Source organism: Melospiza melodia, chromosome 2 (assembly GCF_035770615.1).
Source record: "Melospiza melodia melodia isolate bMelMel2 chromosome 2, bMelMel2.pri, whole genome shotgun sequence".
Lineage (NCBI taxonomy): Eukaryota > Metazoa > Chordata > Aves > Passeriformes > Passerellidae > Melospiza > Melospiza melodia.
Window position 1 is genome coordinate 71,214,494 of NC_086195.1, and position 23,958 is coordinate 71,238,451.

The 23,958-nt window shown below is 38.5% G+C and overlaps 1 protein-coding gene across 3 annotated transcripts in view; it reads right to left on the bottom strand.

The window, feature by feature from the left end:
• The window catches only part of GRM5 (glutamate metabotropic receptor 5), a 245,144-nt gene that overhangs the window by 14,915 nt on the left and 206,271 nt on the right, over positions 1 to 23,958 (bottom strand). For 2 of the 3 annotated variants that reach the window (XM_063148826.1, XM_063148825.1), the window contains 2 exons: positions 14,660 to 15,599; positions 1,608 to 1,706 (listed from right to left, as the gene is read on the bottom strand). In XM_063148826.1, the coding sequence (XP_063004896.1) occupies positions 1,608 to 1,706; positions 14,660 to 15,599 (1,039 nt within the window). The remainder of the gene's footprint in view (positions 1 to 1,607; positions 1,707 to 14,659; positions 15,600 to 23,958) is intronic. The other variant, XM_063148827.1, reaches the window with a different exon arrangement.

The window sequence follows — 23,958 nt, forward strand, 5'->3', positions numbered from 1 at the left end:
CATCCTCTTTAACAGGAACATTTTTCTCCTCTCTACTTGACTCAGATCAATTACAGTCTGGAATGCAAACAGATTCTTCACTGTGAAGATATAAAAAAGAAGTTTTTCAAATGTGTATATATGGCCAGGTAAAACAGAGCTGAATACTGTACAACAATATACTGACAAGTTGTCTGACAATTGCATGTACTTTTCCACTCTTCAAGGTTCCATCATATAGTGATTTCAGATAGCTTTTAAATGAGGAATAAATATTTCTGAAGGCAATGCAATGTAAGAAAAAAAAATTCCAGATGACACATAGACAAGAAACCACTCCAGTTGACAAAAAATATACTTTGTGCGCGACACTCAGCAATCAAGATTTCTGATGGTATTTTAACTGCAGGAGCCCTCAGGTGTGTGCTGTGTGGTGTGGGTATTGATGGCCCTATGTATGTGTGTGAATGCTGTACCCACGGGAGACATAACACTGTGCAAGTGTCTCCCTGATGCAATGATAAAATTTCCCAAGGGATGTAACACTTGGGAAAAGTGACGGTATAATCTGGTCACCCTGTGTTCTACCGTTACATTTGTAAATATCCTACAGGGCTTGACAAGGAATGAGCAGGTCTTTTAATAAATGGTAAAATGGTTCTTACGCTTAGTAGGATGTAACACAATGACACAATGCTTCTTAAAAACATTGTTTCATGAAAGATGTGTAACCATCTTTGGCATGTATGTGCTTATATATTTATGAAAGGACATATATGAAAAAATGAAAATTCTGTCCCATGGGGGAGCTCAACTTTTGGAAATCTGGCTGGACTCAAAATGAGAAGAATTGCTGAAATCTCAAAGTATTGCACAGAATTATGTAGTTTGAAGTAATTCAAGAGGAAAAACATCAAAATGGCCATACTAAAGCAGTTAATCCTAGTAACATTGAGGAAAATCCAGTATTTGATATTCATTAAATTGTAGCATTGCTTAATGTCATGCAAAATATATTGACAACAAAGCAAAAATAAGTATATGAATTAAATTGAGAGAGTTATTAAAAAGATGCTTTTGACTGTACTTAAAATTACTTTGAAACATTTCCTTAAAATAACTGTAAAACTCAGTACTTTTACATAAGATATTTTGATTGAGAAGAACCAACATTTTCATATTGAATATGTTTTTTATCAATCAGTTTGTCTCTGCCCTTTTAAAAAGTTCTTTTGGTTAGACTTAACGTAACCCTTAAAATGAAGTGGACCTACCCTTACTCCAGGTTTAAATTCTGCTTCTTTTCATCTGCCCAAGTGGCTTAATGAGGGAGGTGTAAGATTTCTCCTCCCCAAAGCACTATATTTCAACAACATCACACAGGACATGTGGTTCAGATCACTGGAATGAACACAGTGCAGGGTTTTTTTTGTAGTCAGATGGAACACATAAATCAGCAGTGGCAACATGTTTTCTTTTTTTTTTTTTTTTTTTTTTTTTTCTTCTAAACATACTTTATGGGATACACAGGAATTACAGACAGAAGATCTAGCCTGGAATTATCCAAGGCTGCTTCTTCTGTTCACAGACATATCACACTGACCTAAGGCCACTTGCTCTTTGCTTACCTGGTCATTGTAGCTCGCCCACCATTCCCCATACTCCCTTTTGGGGTGAAACACTCTATTTCCGACTTGTGTGGAGGGGCCAGTCTCCTGCCTTTGTACCTAATAAATCACGACAACAACAGGAGCAAACAGAGAGAAGTGATTGTGTGCCCAGCTTTCTTTGTCAGCTGCTGTGCAAAGGGCCATGCACATGAATGTTACTGTGGCAGTGGTAGAGAAGAGTGCAAAGCAGCTGGGGGAGTGGCGGAATAACTGCATAAAATCCCAGACCAGTGTTAAAACTAACAGGGTTATGCAGGATGGGTGCTCACCGTTTTCTTTATATATATATCTCTCTCTATATATATATCTATATCTCTATATAGGAGGAGCCAAATAGTTTTACAGAATAAATAGCATGCTAACACTTTAATATTTTTTGGAGTTAGACCAAAACAGAGAAAATAGACCAAAAAGAGAAAAAATCTCCTTAGAGAGAAACAGTTTAAAGGAAGCAAATTTAGCAATCAGTGGGAAATCAGCTGGTGTCCATGTTCTCAATCATAACTTATTTCCCTGCTCCTACATCTCTGTAATACGTGACGTGTTTCACTTTTCAAAGCAAACACCAGTGTAGTGGGCTGGTTTGGTAAAATTGGTGTGGGCTCACAGTTCATGTTGTGAATGGCACTACCTCTCTCCACTGGCAACAAATTGATGTTAGATGATGCTGAGATCTAGATAGAAAGTCAAGTGAGATCAATCCCAAACCTAGAGCCCAGTGCAGTATTATGTGTATTTTATGTACAAGACCTTACACTTTGATGAAAAAAATCACTTGGATAAACAGTTTAATGCTTGATCATCTAATTAATTTATGGATGAGATACAAGATAAGACCTGGTCATTGTTTACTCTCTGAACACTCAGTTGGGGTGTGAGTAATGTAGAGGTTTCATATGGTCTCTTCTCCCAGCAGTGAACTTCACCCTAATTGTACAAATTCTTGTGCTAGGTGTGGAAATACCTATTTAGGTCCTTTAAGAAAAATTTGGGCAAAGTACCTCCATATATTCTCACAAAGAGATAGTGATATCCCACTCCCAAATCCTATGAGCTGGACTGTGGGGTTTTAACATACATCTGTGGGGAAGCTTGTGCATTTAACACTGTTAAAATCACAGAATAATGAACTTTTCTGTTGCTCATTCATTAATCTGATCTAGATAACAAAAGTACCTTGAAGAGAATTACCCTGTAAAGGATAAATAACCTGAGTGCAGAGAAAGTGAACTAAATATTGGATGCAGATGTAGTAGACCCTCAAATGCAGATTATATTGAATAAATCACTAATGAAGAGGCTTAGTGAATCTGAGAGTGAACCGAAGACAGCAAAATGAGGTGTATAGGTGCAAAGTCCTTTGGTTTACGAATTATAACCTTACTGAAAGGAGAACAACAGCAATTTTGCAGACTGGCTACCAAGGTTTTAAGACCATCTGGAGTGTGGTATATGTAGTGCTCCCAGTTAGGCACGAAGCTCGCACAGGACACACGTGCTAAATGGAAACCGATTCCTAGAGCGGAGAAAAATTGGATGGGTTTAGAGAGTAGATAAATTTACTGAAAAATACAAATGAAGTCAAACTGGATTATATAAAATTAATTGGGATAGCCAGAGAAAAGAGAAGAAAGAAAAGAATGCGCAGAAACTTCACAGGGAAAAAAAAGGAAATAAACTTGAAGTGAAGGTGTTAGACATCAAAGAAAGTAGAATTTAAGAAGAGCAGGATGGAAATGCAGTTATGTTTAGAGTAAATAACCAAAAAAGATATTTTGTCTAGCATAGCATCGGGAAAAAATTGAAACTAGGAAAAACTGGGAGATTATATACTCACGAGAAGCAGGATTCTAGAAACTATCCAACAAAAAGGAACAAGAGGTAAATAAATGTCCTTGATAATCCCATTCTGAAGAGCCCCAGTTTAGGATGGATGTGAATCATATAAATAAACCTCCACAACTGTCCATTTCACATTAGCATAAATTTCACTACCATGAAAATCAGCCGAGACACGGTTATGAATCTCTCGAGTTTATCCATCCACTCAAAAGCAAATTCCACCACCAGAAATAACATGTTGCCTCATAAAACCTCAGAGCCTTGAGCCGTAGTAACTGCTACGCTGCCATTCAGTCAGTGCTAAATGTCCATGGAATTATGAAAACAGTGACCAAACTCTCATCAGTCCTGCGGGTGTGGAAAGTGCTTCTAACTTGAAATGAAGTTCCAAAATTCTTTGAGTGACAATTCTGAAAAGGTACACCAAAGATTCTGCATTAAATGTTTTCAGCTCTCAGAGCAGACACAGGAAATTACTTTGGCTCAGAACATCTTGCATTAGAAAAATGTCTCCTTCCAGGTTGTTAAAACCAAGGATTGCTTTAAAAGAGCAAATCTGTTGAGAGGAAAAACCCTCAGGCATTTCTTTGCAGTTGACATAAGAACTACTAATGTGAAAAGTAATTGGGTATTTTGGAAGAGTCATAAAACAGTACAGTGTGAGCGGTATTCACAAGAACCAATTTACTTTTTCATTTTCTCCAATTCCAGGACTATATATTGGCTAGAAAAAAGATAGAAGACTGATTCTGTGCAGAAGGGCAGCAACTAAATTCTGTTATAGGATTTAAAATGTTTTGGATCATCTTTAAGTGTTTTTCTCACATCTTTTGGTGGAAATGGTGATCTGTGTCTTTTTTTTTGGTGCAGGAGCAAGTTTTCTTAAGAAAAATATTTAATGATAAATACTAATATGTTTTATAAGTGTTGATCAGTGACAGGAAATTTGGGAAGCAATTCTCAATATCTCAGTCACTGCAGAACTTATCAATTTGCCAAATGCTTGGTCACATCACTCTATCTTACACAACAGTACTCTGCTCTCTCCAGAGAGCCTCACTAGAGAGAAGGAAACTCCTGGGCTGAGAAACCATGACTACCCTGCCTTGGTTTTTAGGGAAGTCAATGTACATTTGCTACATGGTAGGAAGCACCAATGAGACCGCTCAGGTTTGAAGGCGTTTCTCTGGCCTTCTTCACCTTCCAATAAAACTCCTCTTGTGGACCAATATTAAGGGATACTATGGGAAACAAAAGGGGAATGTGTGTATCATCATCCTGAATCCTGAATGAGACCAATAGTGATTCACTAAAATCTGTATAGATCAGCTTTTATGTATGTGTAGAGGCCTACAATTTTTCTTTTTAGTTTTTCTTTTTTTCCTGTGCTGACAGGAAAAGTTGACAAGTGCTGACAAATTTCTAGATATAGGCTTTTATTAGATTATGCCTGCACAGTAGATCCAGGTGCTGGTATCTTGACTTCATGTTAGGGTGAGACCCATCTTTGTTCATTGTCCCTCGTACTTCTGCTCTTTCCCAGTTTCCATGCAGAAGGTGTTGGATACCTTGATCAGCAGCACATTTCACATGGCTGCACATCCTCTGTCTGCAGGATGCTGGCAGGGGAGACCTGGAAGTCGTGCCATAGCCTACACTTGTCAGTAGCTTGGTCAAAGACATAATTTAAAAATAACTTTTGGATAGAATGTGGATTGTAATGCACAGGTTCTGTTAAAATGTCCACACTACACAGTGAGAGATTTATCAAAAGACAAGAGTTTGTAATACCAAAAATTGTTTTTTTCTAGCAATCTGTTCTCTGAAAAAAGAATATGACCAATTATAAACTGGTTTTTGCTCTTTGACATAAGGGTAAATTTTTCCTCTTTTTCAGTAAAAAGTTTAACTAACTGAAGATATCTCAGGATATCTTTAGGTTTTTAAAATGCAAATAAAATGTAATTTATTGTGTTGGAGATGGAGATGAGTCATAAATCCCTATTTCAAATGCAATCTCATACTGCCATGCAGAAGTGCCATTGGTTATTGAGCATCCAATAAGTGCTTGACACTGTTAACTTATATACAAGCAATATATTTCACCTGCAATATTCCTTGGTCTTGAAATTAAGAAATGATAAAGTACTTAAGTTTCATAACAGCAGAGTTAAAGCCAGTTTTTAGAATAGATAATATGTTTAAAGATTTCTGCATAAATGCTAAAGAATGGAATTTAAAAAATATTCAGTGTTTTTACTTTAGGGGTTGCTTTGTTCTACAAACATACTGTGTTCTAGAGAATTGATTCTGTGAGATTGGTCATGCTATATTGAAATTGCAGCATATTGCACTGGATATTTTGAAAGAGTCTCTGTTTAATGTGTGAAATTTCTCCATTAATGTAATGGCTAAAATAAAATACATATTAAGCATGACACTTTTTTTATTTAAAAAAAACAACATATAAACCTTACTTGCTTATTAGCAAAATCAGCAAGTAAAAGTGCTTTAAATCCAAACTTACAATTTTTTTCTCAAGTGCAGCATAATATTTTTTTTAAATCTTATTCTGATTAAGCAATCATATGTAATTGCAGCTGGGGAATTAAAATGACATTTTTTTTGGAATGAAATACAAAGCATTACACTGGCTCAAGAGAAGATTAGACTGATAGCAAAATACTACCAGTCTGCTAAACTCCCTTGTTCCAGAAAGTTTTTTTCTGAAGTGTTGGACAAACCATTGTACAGGATTTTCATACAGTAGAGTCTTACCTATATAAATGTTCAATATATAATGCTATAGTCAAAACTACAGCAGATTAAAATTGCTATATATTATAAACATGTATAATGATTATATATTTTAGCAGACATCTGCCTTAAATTTCAGTCACGGTCATGAAAAGTTGTTTGTCACCAAATACAGCTCTCAGCCCGATGAAACACCATCCCTTCCATTAGTCTACATCAACATTCAGGATACAAGTAGAAATACTATTCATTGTAATTCATACAGGTGCTCCCACAGAGGCAGACTGCTTCGTGACTTGGGGGACCTTGGAAGGAGGAGGGTGCATGTCCCAGCCTTTTGTTTATCAGATTAATTACAGTGCATCAAATCAATTGCAATGCCAGTTTTTATCAGTTTGCTGTAGAAAGAAGCAGAAGTTCCTTGGGTAGGCAAACCTGGTAGACAGGACCTACATTGTGCATGCCAATGGACATGAGACCACCTGCGTGGCTTCTCTGGGTGCTCTGCAGCATGTGTGACAAGGACAGTGGTGATATAGCCTATGGTGGCCTTTATTTGTCACCAGAATTTTGGGAGGCAGGCTTGAAGATTAAAAAAAAATGTAAAAAGGATAAACACTGCTATTAAAAAATAGAAATTCTTCCTTTCCCCAGATAAATATGAACTTTTGGGTCCTGTCTTCACTGTTCCTTCCTTTTCTTTTTTGTAGTGCGGTAGTAAGATTTCATTTTGCAACCTAAAGCCTATGTGGGTAACAGTAGGCAAGGAACTGTTCACAATGTCATTTAATTTGCAGACTTCAGCTATGATATTTGCTTCAAAATGATGGTAACAGTGTCTTAATAATATAAATAATGCCAAATATTAGGCTTGAAGACATATGCTCAGTTAATGCAGCTAAAAAAATTACATCAATCAATCAATCAATCAATCAATCAATCAATCAATCAATATTTTAATTAAATTTGAGGGGAAAATTCAAAACAAGAGGACTAGCACTGTACACAAAAATCATTGTAATCAGGTCATTCAAGAGAATAAATTTATTACACAGATGTAATGTTTTAGAAGCAATTTATCAAAAGCTTTCAGTAATACCTTTCACTGAGTTTTATAAAATATTCTTCAGCCATTTCAGAGCATTTGAAGTTTAATTAATCACAGTATCAAGCTTGTCCAAAAAGATACTAAGACTAAATTATTTAGGGAAAAGTGAAGGACTCAAATCATTCAGTAATCTCTCAATCTGAATTTTTGTAGCATATTAGATTAAAATAGCTCCAAATGATCCATTTGGGAACTGATTCATTAATAAATGCAGACTAATCCATCAAAAGGATAATGACTTTCTCTGAAGAGTCAATTTTTTTTACCCTGCATGCATCAAAATTAAATTTTAGCAAGGCTATGAAGTAAACAAATAGTATCTTGTATCACTATGCCTGGATTTTCTTTTTTTAGATAAGAACAATACCTGTTGGGCCAAACCTTCACCTCATGTAAATTGTTATCTGCTCTAATTACACTAAGTCATGTAAGAAGCTTAGCCCTCACTTTTTGACCATAAACTCATAATACAGAGACATCCGACCACTTTTGGGCAATTTGTAGTCAAGGGTACCATTAAAGAGCATCTGGAGAAATTAACTTGTTTTTTGGTGCAAATGATTTTTCTGAGACATATTTTGCCCTACAGTAATATGAGGTCCTGTTTTGAACAGCTTTTCTACTTCTCAGTTTCCAAAAGGATTTATTGCATTGAGGTGGGCAATGGCTAAAAGGTGGTCACTGTTACCACTGTTAGTAGTTGAAATAGGTTGCCAATCATTTCTAGAATGTAACTTAAGCATTAGTTCTCCCAGTTCACATTCTTGGATAATCTCCCAATTAATTCTCCGTACACACAAAAGCTGTTTAGCAACACTAAAAATCACCTCTAAATTACTTCTTTAGTCTATAAAACTTCAGGATTTCAAATAATGTTCCCCACATCTTTTTTTTCCATGGTGAAATAAAACTGGAATTAGAAAGCTCTTTTACTGTAAAGCTATTATAACAGTCTGATGTTATAACAGCTTTTACTGTAAAATTATTATAACAGTCGGATGTTATAACAGCTTTTACTGTAAAGCTATTATAACAGTCTGATGGGTATAAGACAGGTGGGCTGGGATCTCTCCTCTGACACTGACTGACATTAAAAATAATTTTACTTTTTACCAGGGTAGAAAGTAACTCTTTTTCTTCCCAATGCTTTTTTCTTTTTTCTTTTCCAAGCAGGATTTATTTTATACAAGACAGAATGGCTCCACCAAGTTCCAGTAGGAAAGCAACCCATGATGTCTTATATTACAAGCTGCTGATATTACTCCATACAGCAGTTATGCACTAGTTATGCACTAGTTTTGAGGTCAGTCTTGTGGGTTTACAACTTTTTCTATATTTAGTTTCATGTTTTCCCTGTTTCAGTCAGTTCAACTGCCCACTGAAACTGCAGAACTTTTATGAAAAATGTGACTGTTAAGCTAGAGTTTAGGAAAGTTGTGATTTGCCAGGCAATGGACCTAATGGAATGTTAGTCTTAGTGTACTGTATGACCAATCAGATCACCAGGACCTTTGATTATGAAAATTTTGAGTATGAACCTATAGGCTGTGTCCTGGAGAAGTCTGGCAAATAAGTTTTTAAAAATTAGTTTGGAAGTGAGATGTGGTGTTTTTTTATCATGGTTCAAAATGTGTCAGAAAAATTGTTCATGCTCATGTATGTGAAGAAAAAATTGGCACTTGCACTATAAAAATGTGTCTCAATAGAATGTGTTGGGGCAGAAACTCAGGATCAGTGTCTTTCTCAATGGGTCTGCACATGAGGAATAAGAACCAGCTTCAGCTCACCACAAAAATCTCACCGTTTTTCTTGTACTCCATGTTCTTTACACGATTAAAAGCTCTGTGTCAAACAGCAGGCATGTTTCACATCTCAGGCAAGTTGTTGAGGCATAGGAAATTTGAATCTTTCCCATTTACGTTTGAAATCCTCATGCTGATAATACACACACATACTCTAAAAAGATTTGATCATGGCTCGATGGCCATGACTTCAAATCTATCTGCTTATTCATATATGTGGCTTTCAGCCAGGGAAAAATTGATATCTGGATAATGGGAATTGCATGGGTTGCATCTTGGGGACCTTGGCATGATGTGTGCAACAGTGGCAGAATTTTATTCTGATGGGATTTCCCATTTGTCTGGAAAATCAGTGTCTTCCCAGGACTTTCTTCATAATGCACCATAGCAGTAGTGAAACCTTGAAGTTTTGACATTTTTAATTCTCTTGGTCTTTTTCAGTACTTCATATGGATTTCATTCATACTCAACATTAGAAGTATTGCTTTAAGAAATTCTTATGGAAAAAAAGAGTGGACTTTTTGAGAAACTTAAATTCAGACTTCTGAAAAAGCTCAACCCAAGATTCTGGTGCTGAAATATGGCATGCAGATGCATTATATAATACTTAGACTGGAATATTTCTAACTATGAATGGCAGCTTCTAGACTAATACAAGCATATTTTCTTATTTTTTGGTCCAAAATAGCTCCTATTAGAATTGTAACAAAATATATATAGTCAATCATAAGCAGGAAAATAGGATAGGGAAGGGAGAAAACCAGTAGTTTCCTTTCAAAAACAGAGCATGCAGTGTGCTGGTAGACACCTGTTTCCAAAATAATTCATTATGGCACAGTTTGGGACTGCCTGATGTTTAATTATACACTAACTATAGACACTGGTGGTCCAAGACTGAATCCAATTCAGTGGGAAAAAATCTACTTGGCTTATCATGTTTTCTTCATAGGAGAAATGGAATGGCAATAACAGCATGTGAGCTCAGGCACCTGATGGCTTTTTCTGATGTGGCATTGTAGTGCTTGAGGGGAAGAAACTTGATTCCAGGGTGGATGTGTGAGCATTTTTGTTTAAGTGTAGTAAGATAAAACACAGTGATGTCACCATAAGAAGAAAAGAATTTGTATAAGAAAAAAATTGTGGTTCCCCTAATGAAGCACAGGTGAGTTTGACTCACTAGGACAAGGGATCCCCAGTCCTGATGAAAGCTGTCAGTACTATCACTTCTGCAGATGCACACAGAGCAATGCTCATTTCTGAAATCATACAGTGCAGGACAAACTTCTTAAGTGGGCAAGACAATACATTAAAAAACAGGTGAGTTTTCTGTTTAGTTTCACAGCCATAGCTTACTTTTAAATATTTGGGAAATACTCCATCACATAGTTAATCCGAGTAGAATAAAGTATCACTGCCACACTGAGTTATTAAGCTTTAGTCTAAAAAAGATTTGTGAGAGGAGTGTCTATGATAAGGTGCAGAAATTTATGTGCAGTTACTCTGTCATCTAGCATTGTGCTGTTCACAGCTGTGTGGAGTAATTAGGCACAAAGCACAGTCAATGTATCTTGAGTATACCTAACATTATCTGGCTGAGCTGGTGACGGTTCTTTCCTTTAGAGTGATCATAGCTACCTGCCTAGGTTGTAGCTTGAAAGTGCTGCTCAACCTTCTGGCTTAGTTACAGACTAAGAAGATGATAATCAGTCTTGTTTTGTTTCAGGAGGGTACTCTTGGCTTGTACTGGACATCTATAGGATTCTCTCTTTTGAGAAAAATACTGGTAGGATTTTAAAGAGTTAAATAGCACATATATTTGTGAAAGACAGTATTTAGGGAGGTTTTCAATACTTGGCTGGTTACTCAGAACAGTTTATTACCTGCTTTAAAGGCAAGAAATCTTGCTGTTCTTCAGGTAGTTGTGGGGAGGCGAGTGTGAAGCTTGGAAAACGGAGCATGTGTGCCATTTAAAGACACCTTCCAGAAGACATAAACAACTAGTGATTAATTTTTTGTGTGAAATCCAGGGTAATAATAATAAAAAGCCAAGAGGAGCTTTTGAACATCTGTACTATTCTCCAGGTCAGGGTAACATGACTGAGACCCTTTGATGTGCAGTCCTGACTAGAAATATCATAATAGCAGCTCTTGAAGCAGAAATATACAGCCTTTATCTTGCATGGAAGAGTGAGTTATCTGAGAGTGAGGAGAGGCTAAATTAGCCCTGTATTTTCGGCCCTTGCAAAAAGGCTGTGTAGCATATGTGGCAATAATTCCTGGTACCTCAAGGCAAGATTTACTCAATGTATGTTTGGCCTTCCTAGTCACTAGAAACCAAGATGGCAAGATGACTGGAATTAGAAATTCCAGATGCCTCTCTACACCAGTTATATGGCTTTGACTCCAGCTCTGTAGTACTCTCCACTTCTGATAATGTCAGGTTCGTTAACCTCACCTTAAATGAGGGCAGAATATCTTTAGGTGAGTACTGCTGAATCACAATAGCCTACATGAAATGGTCTTCATTCCACTGGGTAATGAATAGTTTTACTCTCTCCTTCTACATATTTCAGTATGTGAAGATTCATTCCAACACACAACCACAGCTTGCCTGGGTTTTCTTAATTGAAGAACACCCCATGCAAAAAGTCATTTAGGACTGTAACAGATGCATTGCTTTGTTTAGGCAAAAGCAGTCTTGTTATCTGTCATTTTGTGGCTGATGTGAAGGCTCTGAATGGAGCGTTGGCATTATCTGTTTGACAATGATTTGATGCAATGCTACACTGTGCTATAAATTAGTGTCAAGAAGCAAAATGCTAATGATAGAGGCCCTCTGTGCACTGGTGACTTAAATAGCATGTTTCTTTTAAATTCAACAGTGACTCACTCTCTTTTAAATAAAACCCCTCTGAGCTATTTAAATGATGCCATGAAGTTCTAGTGCACATTTCCTTTGATTTCGAATACTTTGGTGTTTACTTGAATAACTTTCAAAATAATCTTTTGAGCATTGTACTGAGTAATACCTTGAAACCTATTGCTTTGTGTAATCAGATTTTTTTCAAAAAAAAATTTGATTATCAAGCAAAATGGTGGAACTCTGTTTGCTCATTTTCTGCACTAAATGGAATTGAAGCTGACAGTGGTTTTCTGTACTTTCTTGGAGATTATACCAGACCTAGGTGAAATCCTGAGCACCATTTTAAATGTGCTTATCACCTTTTAGGACTCTCTCTCATGTAATCGAATTGGTATTGACTAGAGAGAATTTCCCAGGACAGATGGAATCATTTTGCTCTTGTAAAATAGAAGGGCACACACTGACTGAGCTCTACTAAACTCAGTGGCACCATCACAGCTTAATTGGCTGGGGATTCAGACACATGAATCCGGAGGATCTTCTTTGCTCCAGTTTTGTGCATTGATGAACACTGCTGATGACATGTAAGTTTTCTCCAAGTTTTAAATGCAAAGTACAAGTTCTTTGTATCCAGAGAAATATGTCAATGTATCAGCTTTCTGCTGCCATTCTCATCCCTACACACACATACTGGGCACTCTCAAAGCTCTTTTGGATTGAAGTAATTCCCAAGACAGTGCTATTGAAAAAGAAGTCTTTGTTGAGAATGATCTATTATATTCTGCTAATATCTCCCTACTGCAGATATTATCTACGCACTGAGGGATGTAAAGAAATGAAAAGAGAATCCTCAAAAACAAGAAAATACATCTTGTCATTTAGGACATTTAATAATTGGGTATGCTCTTTGCTTTTCAGAACAAAACAAAAATTTTAAAGGAACATCTTTCCAAACCAGACCTGAACAGATGACAAAAAACTCCTTCCCAAACACAAGATCTTTCTATCACCTATAACTTCATCTTGTTGTATAAAAAGGTTGCAAGTTGGCAAATGAGTTCTGCAGCAAAAGGGAGGGAAAATAATGATGATCTCAATGAAGAATGCCTTCTAGTCAAGACATATTTTGAAGAATGACTCTTTTAACAGTCCAAAAAGTTGCTACAGGACTTCTAATTAAAATACCTCATGTCATTTATACATCGACACAAAAGTTGCAGAAAAGGATATTTCAGGTAGCCATCACTTAATCTAAAAAATTATTAATCATTTGAAAATATCATCCTACTCTGCACCTGGAAAGGAACTGGAAGAAAACCCCATCATTAGCTGATCATAAGTATAAAATATCTTGTAATAGACTGGTCATTTTTGTATCACTTCAAAGTCTCTGAAAGAGAATCATTAGTAATATTCTGACAGAAAAAATAATCACTGTAGTATAATATATCCTGCAGGTATTTCTAATAAAGTCCTTCCTCAGGTTTAAATTATGATTCACATATAAATGGAAGGACAAATTGTCCTTGTTCCATGCCAACTGCAATTATGAACAATGACATGTCTGGAAATATTCATATTATCCTGAAATCCATGTGTGTTTCAGTGAGGAGAAAAATCTAGCTACATGTCACTTCCAGGCTAGACATACATAGCTGAGAAATGACAAAATTGCTTCTTTGCAGTCAACAGATTTTTTTGTTAATGCCAGCAGTTAAATAACCTAAATCATTCTCATATCATCCATACCAAAAGTGAAAGGATCAAAGGATGAAAACCAACTACTGGGCAAGGTGCACAGTACAGGTTCTGTTTATGGAGCAGGGCAGTTTCCACTCCAGAGCTCTCCTTTCTTTTTAGTGTTCACTTAATATTTATACATTGAACATAAAGTTGTCTTCATGATAGCTGAATTCAAATAATATATTAGTAAGAAACAAAGAAATATAAGGGAGTATCTGTTCAATGGCAGGGAAGGTAGACAGAGCGGGGCCTGTGAGCAGCTGAATTCGTCAGCATCAGGAAGATATTTACAGAGAAAGGTAAAGAAGAGAAGATAGGTGAGGACATATAGAAATAAATTAGGAAGAGATAGCATAAGAAAGGAAAATTAAGGGAAAAGGAGATAAAAGGTGTAACAGAAGAGCCATACAGAACAAATCCTCAGATCCCTTAGAGTGGCTGCTCATGATGACTCTGGTGTTTAACACTCCACCTCGATTATGGAGCTCTAGCAGCAGCCCTGTTGCCTTACTGCTGTCACTAGAGGCAAAATACAGACACTATGATGTCCATTTAAGGGAAAGAGATAATAAATGGGTCTATTCAGGACAAGGCAATGAGGTGTATTTCTTCTCTTGGGTTTTTTTACTCCCACAATCTTTTTTTTCTCCCTAGATTCATACACAATTGTCACACCCAGCATTTCCAACTTTGTTTTCCGATTGCTTTGTCAACAGTTTTTGCACAGCATTTTAACTAAGTCAAACCCAAAACTTGCAGATGTGGGACAGAGGACTCACTCCACTCCCAGTGGAGAGGCAAAGGAAATTAGCACACCTCCCTTTGTCCTTCCACTATTAGCAACTCTCAGAAGACGACAATTGCTTCCCCACACTCCCACATTGGAAAACTTTACCTAAGTGTTTCCCCAGATGATCCCCTTCTTTTCCACAGGTTCACCAGGCTGCTGGAGCGGCTGGCAGCTGAAGAGGACTTTCCATCCCCTACGTGCATGCGGACCACCGTCGACGTGGTGAACGCGCTGCGCACGTTCCTCTCGGGCTTGGCGAGGATGATGTACACCTTGGGCACAAACATGCAGCCAAGGGCCACCGTGGCACTCAGACTCACTGAGAAACACATGGTGATTATCTTGTAGTTGCTTCCAAAATATATTGGCACAAAAGCCAGCCAAATGATGCAGGTGGTATACATGGTGAAGGCAATATATTTTGCTTCGTTGAAATTAGCTGGGACATTTCTTGTCTTAAATGCATAAAAGGTGCAGCTCAAAATTAATAACCCATTATATCCAAGGGGAGTCACAACACCCAAGTTGGTGGTGTTACAAATCAGGTAGACCTCTCGGATACTTGGGTAATCATGCATTATGTCTGGTGGCTCCATTATAAAGAGGGCAACTATGATGCCTAACTGTATACATATCAAGATGAATGCAATAACCAGCTGGGCGCAGGCACTCATGAACCTAGGTTTCTTTGTACAGATTTTCTTCTTGCTTCCAGCCAGGATTCTTGCGATGCGGTTGGTTTTAGTTACTAGAGCAGAATAGCTCATAGCCGGCGAGAGGCCAATGCCGATTCGCTGAAGATAACAGTAAATCTGCTGAGGTTTTGCAATTAGACAGAAAGTGCACAAGTAACCCAGGCAGATGCCGGCCAGAATGATGTAGCAAAGTTCTCGGCTGGATGATTTGACCACTGGAGTATCACGGTACATTATGAACACGATTGTAACAAACAGCGTGGCCAACAGACCCAGGCATGCAAAAACAACGGCTGCAATTGGTTCGGGATCGCCCCATCTGAGATACTGGACTGGGATGAGGTCACAACCTGCAGAAAAAGAAAAAGAGAAAGGTAAACTGAAATATGTAGATGTATGATTCTTTAATGATAGTTAGAGCTTTTCCTGGTATTTATCTTCTTTTTTGTTTTTCAGGAAGCTGCCATTGTGTGTAGTGTAGGCTCAGATTGTGTTAAAATAATGTCAATATAATGGCACAATAAGTACATTTCAATGACAGCTTTTTTCAGTAGTACACTTTATCTGGAATAGAACATGACCAGGCTGATTAAGATAAGACACCTCTTACAGTGCAAATTTGCCCTTTAAATTCTATGAAATATAGGAATTTGTGAACAAATTTCTGCAGCAAGTTGCACTACCTCAGTATAAAGTGCTTCAGAATTTTCTGCATGCTATTTGCACATAAAGGACTAGATGTCAATCCTAATAATGGTACTGTACACCATGAAGGATATTGGTATTTGCTTAATGATTGTGGAGAGAATCTTGCAAATTCTGACTGTCAAAAAAAAGAGAAAGTTTCTCAGATTTGCTACCTTTTTTCTAACAAAAATTTTCTAGAATTGGACTCCTAAGTAATAGGTAATTTGGAATGGCACACTGTACTCACTTCTTTTTCTGACAATTATCCTTCTGAAATTTCTGAAAAATTAAAACCTAATCTAACTTGTGAAATAAAATTGAAGTTAACAAATTAGCAAAAAAGCTGAATTAGCAGTACAACCCATTTAAGGACACTTAGTTTTCAATTTTGCATTGGTTTTAGTAAATCATTCTATGCATCTTGGACACAGCAAGTCATAAAGGCTTTTAATTCTACAGTGAACAGATCAATAGACAGGAGTAAAAAACTGACAGAAAACTTGTTGCTGGCATCCCTTCTTCTTCATTCCTTTGTGTATGCACTGTCAAGGCTGGATAGATATTTTTGCATTCTGGCCAGTCTATGATGTCTTCCAGGATTTCTGGGCAGACATAGTTGTTTTGTTGCTGACTACAGCCATAAGCATCCATCCTTGCATTTTATTTCCAAAAATCTGAATCTCCTGTTCAGGTCCTTTGACCTTGCTTGTTTTCATGACTTTCATGCAAGATGCAGATGGGTTCTGTGTCCTGTGGCACCAGAGTATATTATACCAGTGACTATCAGCAAAAGATTTTTCTTTACTTCACATCAGCAGGTGATATACAGGCAATTCCTGCGAAGCAGGGCTTCAGGAAATGTAGCAGTTTCTCCAGAACAAAAATGTCATAATGAAAAATGCACACACCCACACCTTTCTCTAAGGTTTTATTGCTGAGCAGACATCGTATGGTATGGGATATCCTTTTGGTCAGTTTGGGTCAGCTGTTCCGGCTGTGCCCCCTCACAAGACCTTGCTCATACCCAGCATACTGGTGAGGGAGGAATGTTGGAGAGACACCTGAAAAAATGACTGCTGTGTTATCAACATGTCTCTAGCTACCACTGCAAAGCACAGAACTGTGAGGGTTTCTATGGGGAAAACGAGCTCCCTCTCAGCTGGACCCAGTAATAACAAAGGGGAGGATCTTGATGTTCTGGAGTGTAACTTCCTGAAAACAGTGGCATTGCCAGCCAGGGCAGGACAGCAGGGAGGGGATGATGGAATGGAGAAAATGTAACTAAAAGCTCTTATTTCTCCTATACATGTGTTAAGCTTGGTTGCAAAATCTAAATTACTTCAAAATATTGTGGATTTTGTAATCATGTTGCTGTCTTCTGGTTAGGTCATGTAGGGAAGTGTCATTCTGACTTGTGACTTGTGACAAGGCACTTCAGCCTGTGAAGATGGAGTGCCAGGTGCTCACATTTGTATTTTCTGCAGTGAGAGTAGTTAATGTCTGCTGGATATTTGGATGCCAAGAAATTTCAATTAATTAGGCAACCTGGCATCTCAATGAGTTGATGAGCAGGAGTAAATGTAGATATCATGACTATAATTTGGGAATTTCTACATGGGAAATCTATTGTATGCCTTTTCCCGTGTTTTATGTTGGGTCTAGAGTTTTCCAAATCTGCGACTGACATTCTTAGTGGCAAAAGTCATGAAACAGTATGGTTAGATATTAGGCCTCACTCCTTTCTTCTCCAAGTATCTTCGCATTCTCTATGTCTACAGAAATAATATTTTTGAAGATATAATACCTTCAATCAGGTGGCAAAAGTACAAGGCAGATACTTCTGTGTTCTTGAAGAGAGTGGAAAACTCAGAAGGAGTGGGGTCAATGAGTCTTGACATTAGTGCATTAAAGTATACAAATTTGCAGTCACTTTAGTGTAAGACAGTTGGGCTCCTTACTGAATACAGATTAATTTCCTACCCATACTTGCCTGCTTTGATGTGAAAAGCTTTCTCTTGCATTAATAAAATTATTACCACATCTAAACATTTGAAAGACATTAAATTTTCATGAAACAATTTCACTGCAGTGGTTGATAATACCTTTTTAACTCTTGCTGGTTTTAAAGAGTTTTCTTATTTAGTATTCAGTGTGAGGGAGACATATTACTGTATATATTCTATGTATGAGCTGTAGCAGCCAGAGAGCTGGGACTAGACAGCTGCGAGCTGTGGCAGCCTGAGAGCTGGAACAGAAGATAGGACAGCTGAGAGCTGGCAGCCTGAGAGCTGGAACAGAAGAAAAGACAGCTGCGAGCTGTGGCAGCCTGGGAGCTGGGACAGATATACATATTGTAATTGTAAAGTAAGTAAAAGTAAAGGGGGAAATGTAGGGGGCTGAGTGAATGTGTATCTGGGGGCCTGAGTTAACTTATGTATTGTATGTATGGCAGTTGAAGATCTCTCTATTGTATTAGTGACCCCGCCCTGGTTCTGGTTATTGTAAATGGGCTGCAGCTGTGATGTCCTTGATTGGGCAGCAGCTGTAGCCCATGCAGGTAACCGAGATAAAAGGGGGCGGGGTGGTCAGGGAGAGCCTGGGGAGAGGAGCCCTGACCGAGAAGCAGCAACACCACTGCTGGGAAGATCTGCCATGGGAAAACCATCGAGAGAAGGTACGAGGCTCAGGAAATATAATTGTACAACAATATGAATACAACATTCTGGTGACCCCGACGTGATAAAGAACGTGCAGCCGAACATCGAAAGAAGGTATGGAATCCCCCGGACAGCTGCGAGCTGTGGCAGCCAGAGAGCTGGGACTCCAGAAGATAGGACAGCAGAGAGCTGGGACAGAAGATAGGACAGCAGAGAGCTGGGACTCCAGAAGAAAGGGCAGCTGAGAGCTGGGACAGAAGATAGGACAGCTGCGAGCTGTGGCAGCCAGAGAGCTGGGACAGAAGAAAGGACAGCCGAGAGCTGAGACTCCAGAAGAAAGGACAGCCGAGAGCTGGGACTGTAAAGTATGTATTCAGGACAGCTGAGAGCTGGGACTCTAAAATATAGAACATCTAGGGATTTGTGTGTGTGTTTAAAGACAGCTGCGAGCTGTAGCAGCTTGAGAGCTAAAATAAATATGTGTATTGTAGTTATAAAGTTGCTAGAAGTAAAGAGAAAAAAAAAAAAAAAAAAAAAAAAAAAAGTAAAAAAAAAGAAAAAAGGAAAAAAAAAAGAAAAAAGAAAAAAAAAAAAAAAGAAGAAAAAAAAAAAGAAAAAAAAAAGGGGGATATGTATATATTCTATGTATGAGCTGTAGCAGCCAGAGAGCTGGGACTAGACAGCTGCGAGCTGTGGCAGCCTGAGAGCTGGAACAGAAGATAGGACAGCTGAGAGCTGGCAGCCTGAGAGCTGGAACAGAAGAAAAGACAGCTGCGAGCTGTGGCAGCCTGGGAGCTGGGACAGATATACATATTGTAATTGTAAAGTAAGTAAAAGTAAAGGGGGAAATGTAGGGGGCTGAGTGAATGTGTATCTGGGGGCCTGAGTTAACTTATGTATTGTATGTATGGCAGTTGAAGATCTCTCTATTGTATTAGTGACCCCGCCCTGGTTCTGGTTATTGTAAATGGGCTGCAGCTGTGATGTCCTTGATTGGGCAGCAGCTGTAGCCCATGCAGGTAACCGAGATAAAAGGGGGCGGGGTGGTCAGGGAGAGCCTGGGGAGAGGAGCCCTGACCGAGAAGCAGCAACACCACTGCTGGGAAGATCTGCCATGGGAAAACCATCGAGAGAAGGTACGAGGCTCAGGAAATATAATTATGCAACAATGTAAATGCAACATTCTGGTGACCCCGACGTGATTCGAACATGCAGCCAAGGAAAGAAGGTATGGAATCCCCCGGACAGCTGCAAGCTGTGGCAGCCAGAGAGCTGGGACAGAAGATAGGACAGCTGCGAGCTGTGGCAGCCAGAGAGCTGGGACAGAAGATAGGACAGCAGAGAGCTGGGACAGAAGATAGGACAGCAGAGAGCTGGGACAGAAGATAGGACAGCCGAGAGCTGAGACTCCAGAAGAAAGGACAGCCGAGAGCTGGGACTGTAAAGTATGTATTCAGGACAGCTGAGAGCTGGGACTCTAAAATATAGAACATCTAGGGATTTGTGTGTGTGTTTAAAGACAGCTGCGAGCTGTAGCAGCTTGAGAGCTAAAATAAATATGTGTATTGTAGTTATAAAGTTGCTAGAAGTAAAGAGAAAAAAAAAAAAAAAAAAAAAAAAAAAAAGTAAAAAAAAAAGAAAAAAGGAAAAAAAAAAGAAAAAAGAAAAAAAAAAAAAAAAAAGAAGAAAAAAAAAAAGAAAAAAAAAAGGGGGATATGTATATATTCTATGTATGAGCTGTAGCAGCCAGAGAGCTGGGACTAGACAGCTGCGAGCTGTGGCAGCCTGAGAGCTGGAACAGAAGATAGGACAGCTGAGAGCTGGCAGCCTGAGAGCTGGAACAGAAGAAAAGACAGCTGCGAGCTGTGGCAGCCTGGGAGCTGGGACAGATATACATATTGTAATTGTAAAGTAAGTAAAAGTAAAGGGGGAAATGTAGGGGGCTGAGTGAATGTGTATCTGGGGGCCTGAGTTAACTTATGTATTGTATGTATGGCAGTTGAAGATCTCTCTATTGTATTAGTGACCCCGCCCTGGTTCTGGTTATTGTAAATGGGCTGCAGCTGTGATGTCCTTGATTGGGCAGCAGCTGTAGCCCATGCAGGTAACCGAGATAAAAGGGGGCGGGGTGGTCAGGGAGAGCCTGGGGAGAGGAGCCCTGACCGAGAAGCAGCAACACCACTGCTGGGAAGATCTGCCATGGGAAAACCATCGAGAGAAGGTACGAGGCTCAGGAAATATAATTGTACAGCAATGTAAATGCAACATATTACTTTCTGACTTTTTCAAGTTTAAAGTAGCACAGTAATCACATCATAAAATCAGCATTTTACACAAGTGAGAGTAGGGGAAAAGGGTGAAAACAAGAAGGAATCCTCTTTTGTGTGCAGATATCCCACTGTGGGTTTTTCCCCAGGAAGTTTTATAAATCAGTGACCTCTAAATCTCTTTTTGATTTTAGCAAGATTTAACTAATATTTCATGGAAACAAATAGTTTCCAGCTTCTAACACTGCTACATATTCTTGACAGGAGATTTGAAGAGAAAAGGTCTTTATCTGGCAGCTGGCCTTTGCATGCAGACAATGATATAGGGGCTAAATTTTTGCCTCATTTCTAACTTTGTTGCAGAGGTGAATCATAACCAAATGTTTCTCATTAGTTTCAGACTATTTCATGCCTTCCTTGTTTTATTACTCCTTTTTACATTCTCTTGATGAAATACCTGAGAAAAGAGTTGAAAACTTGTCATATTTTTCCCATCACTGAGTATACTTTACAAGGAGATTGCTAAACTTGGCAATGATTTATTCCTCAATTAAGATTTAAAGACTGGATCATCTTCATGAAACAATGATTGGTGAAGTTTTCATAAAATAATTTTGCAGGTAATGGTTTCTGACAATGGCACTTTTCAGAGAAGGACAACTAGATCAAGTAAAAGAAAGATGGGGAAACAGCACTGCGAGTGTTCGTGTTAGATTGATGACCTGGGCCATACCAAGACAAAAGCTGAAAAATGGTACCACAAAAAGAACTCATTCTTGTCAATGGCCATGACAATGCCCCACAGCCTATCTCTTACACTTTGTCAACATCTCCAAGCACCTGGAAAATTTTCTCTCTTAGCTGGCTCAGAAACAAGTAGAACAAAGCCAGTAGTCTTGTCCTGTGGTGCCCAGTCTTGTCCTGTGTACCTTAGCATGCTGAGGCACTAAGGTGGTCTGTGGCTTGTGGAAAGGCTGTTTGGACCCAGTCCACTTTGGAGCAGGTGTCAAGTTGTTCTGTGCTCAAGGGTGCCTGGAGGTCCAGTAAAATTAGCATAAAACTGTAATTGTGCCCTACTGGACAGAAAGATAGGCAGTGTGGAGCAAGACACCAGATACACATGTGAACAACAAGAAGAGCAGATAGAAAAAAATCAGAATTCCATTTACCATGCTAGGGAAAGGTTTTCTTGAAGGACTCCCAAAAATTACCAAGAAAATATCCATAAGGATGTCTAATGATCTTCTGAGAAAAAAATAGTTTCTGATATTTTGGAAAAGCCACTAGCTACTTCATGCATAGACCAAATTTTGCCACGAACAAGGAGAGGAAATGCTCTTGACGGCCTGACTGCTGCCGTAGGTCGATTGGTAGGTCTATTAGTATACTGTCCTCTTTCTGTAGAGGCAAATTTCTCCCTTATTTCTGATCTTTCATATTACATTAAAATTAGTTCATCTGGGAGAAGAGTTTACAGATATAAAGCATCATATTATAGACGATATTTTCTGTGGATTTTATTCTTAGCATGGTTTTAATTTGTTATTACAACCTTGACAATTAGAAGATGCCTTCAGCATCTATAAAACTGTATTAGCTTAGCACTGAGAAATCCCCTCCTTGGTAACCAATATAAAATACAGAACTAAACTATTTTCAAAGGTAAAGTTGACAGGATAGGGATTGTGAATAGGATTGAGACTGAAAAGTGAAGTTAATTCAATAACTTCTCTTGAGTTAACATCATGAGCTAAAGCTCACTGAACCTTTGCATGGAGAATAAAACTGGCAGAAAATTGCTGCTAGTTTAGTAAGTTCTAAATGTTTTTAGTTGGATTTGGCATCCTGGTCAGCAAGTTTGACCTGTTAAAATAGATTTAGTTTCCTTGGTGATTTTTCAAACATCCTGCCAAGATTATCAGAAGTCCAAATTTCAAGGCTGAAATGCAAACAACAATGTAACCACATTTTAATAATGAATGTGTCTTCATATGGTATTTAGCACTTATTATTCAAAGTCTATTTATGTTATGAAATTAAATATTTTATATCAATTCTTCTAAATTTTTCTCTTGTTATAATCCCAAAAGATGGGAGAGGGATCTCTTGATTAGTTATTTAGGCTTCCACATATATGATAAGCTGAGATGCAAAAACGTCAGCATCAGAATAAAAATTTGCATAAAGCTGATGGGGTAACTTTTATAATTTGGTTTTTTTTTTTCAACCCCAACATTATCCAAACAGAGGATTACACTCTCCAGAGTCCAGGGGGTCATATAAGGTCCCTGACCTTCACATGGAATCGGGACCATCTGAATGGAGAGAGGACATTAACATGTCAGAACTTTGCTCTGGTGCTATGGTAAATTACTGTAGTCACCAATCATTTGCCCTACTCTGGTGGGACCTTTTGAACTTGTTACAAAAGCAGCTGCAGCACCCAGACTGACACCCATTACTGAAACTATCAGCAAAGGTGGCTTTGCATGGGGAACAGAGGCAGCTGCTGACTGGGCATGTGTGTATCCTGCCACCTCTGCAGGACAGGATTTGGGGCTGGTCATCTTAAACCATGAAAGCTGGAGCACCTGCAGCTCAGGGGCTTGAGTCCCCAGTAACTGGAATATGTGGATTTAGCTGTGCATTGCAGTAAGAGGTAAAGCCATGAATCTTGAAATAGTACATTAAAGTTACTTTGCGACCATATGGGAAATTGTTCCTTAATTACACAAGCATGCAGAATGATGGGAACAACTGATGAATTACAACAATCAGGTCTGTCCTTATGCTAGCTCTACTGGTTTGATTTAAGCTTCACTAGAAAGTGCTGGCTCTGTGTGTTTTAAATGTTTTGTTCCAAATGCAAACTTTCCATAACATAAGGCACAATTACAAGTGGATCCTTCTGGCTTTGTTGGCGAGTTCCTCTTCATCCAGCCAGGGAGACTCCAAGTGCTGCTTGTTGAGCTCAGCAATATTGCATGAGCTCGCTTGAGCCAGAAGTGCTGTGTGGCTCATGCTGGACTGGAAGCTGAAGTTCACACTCTATCTGGAACAAGCAATTGGGGAAAGCAAAGTGTGCAAACCCAGAACCA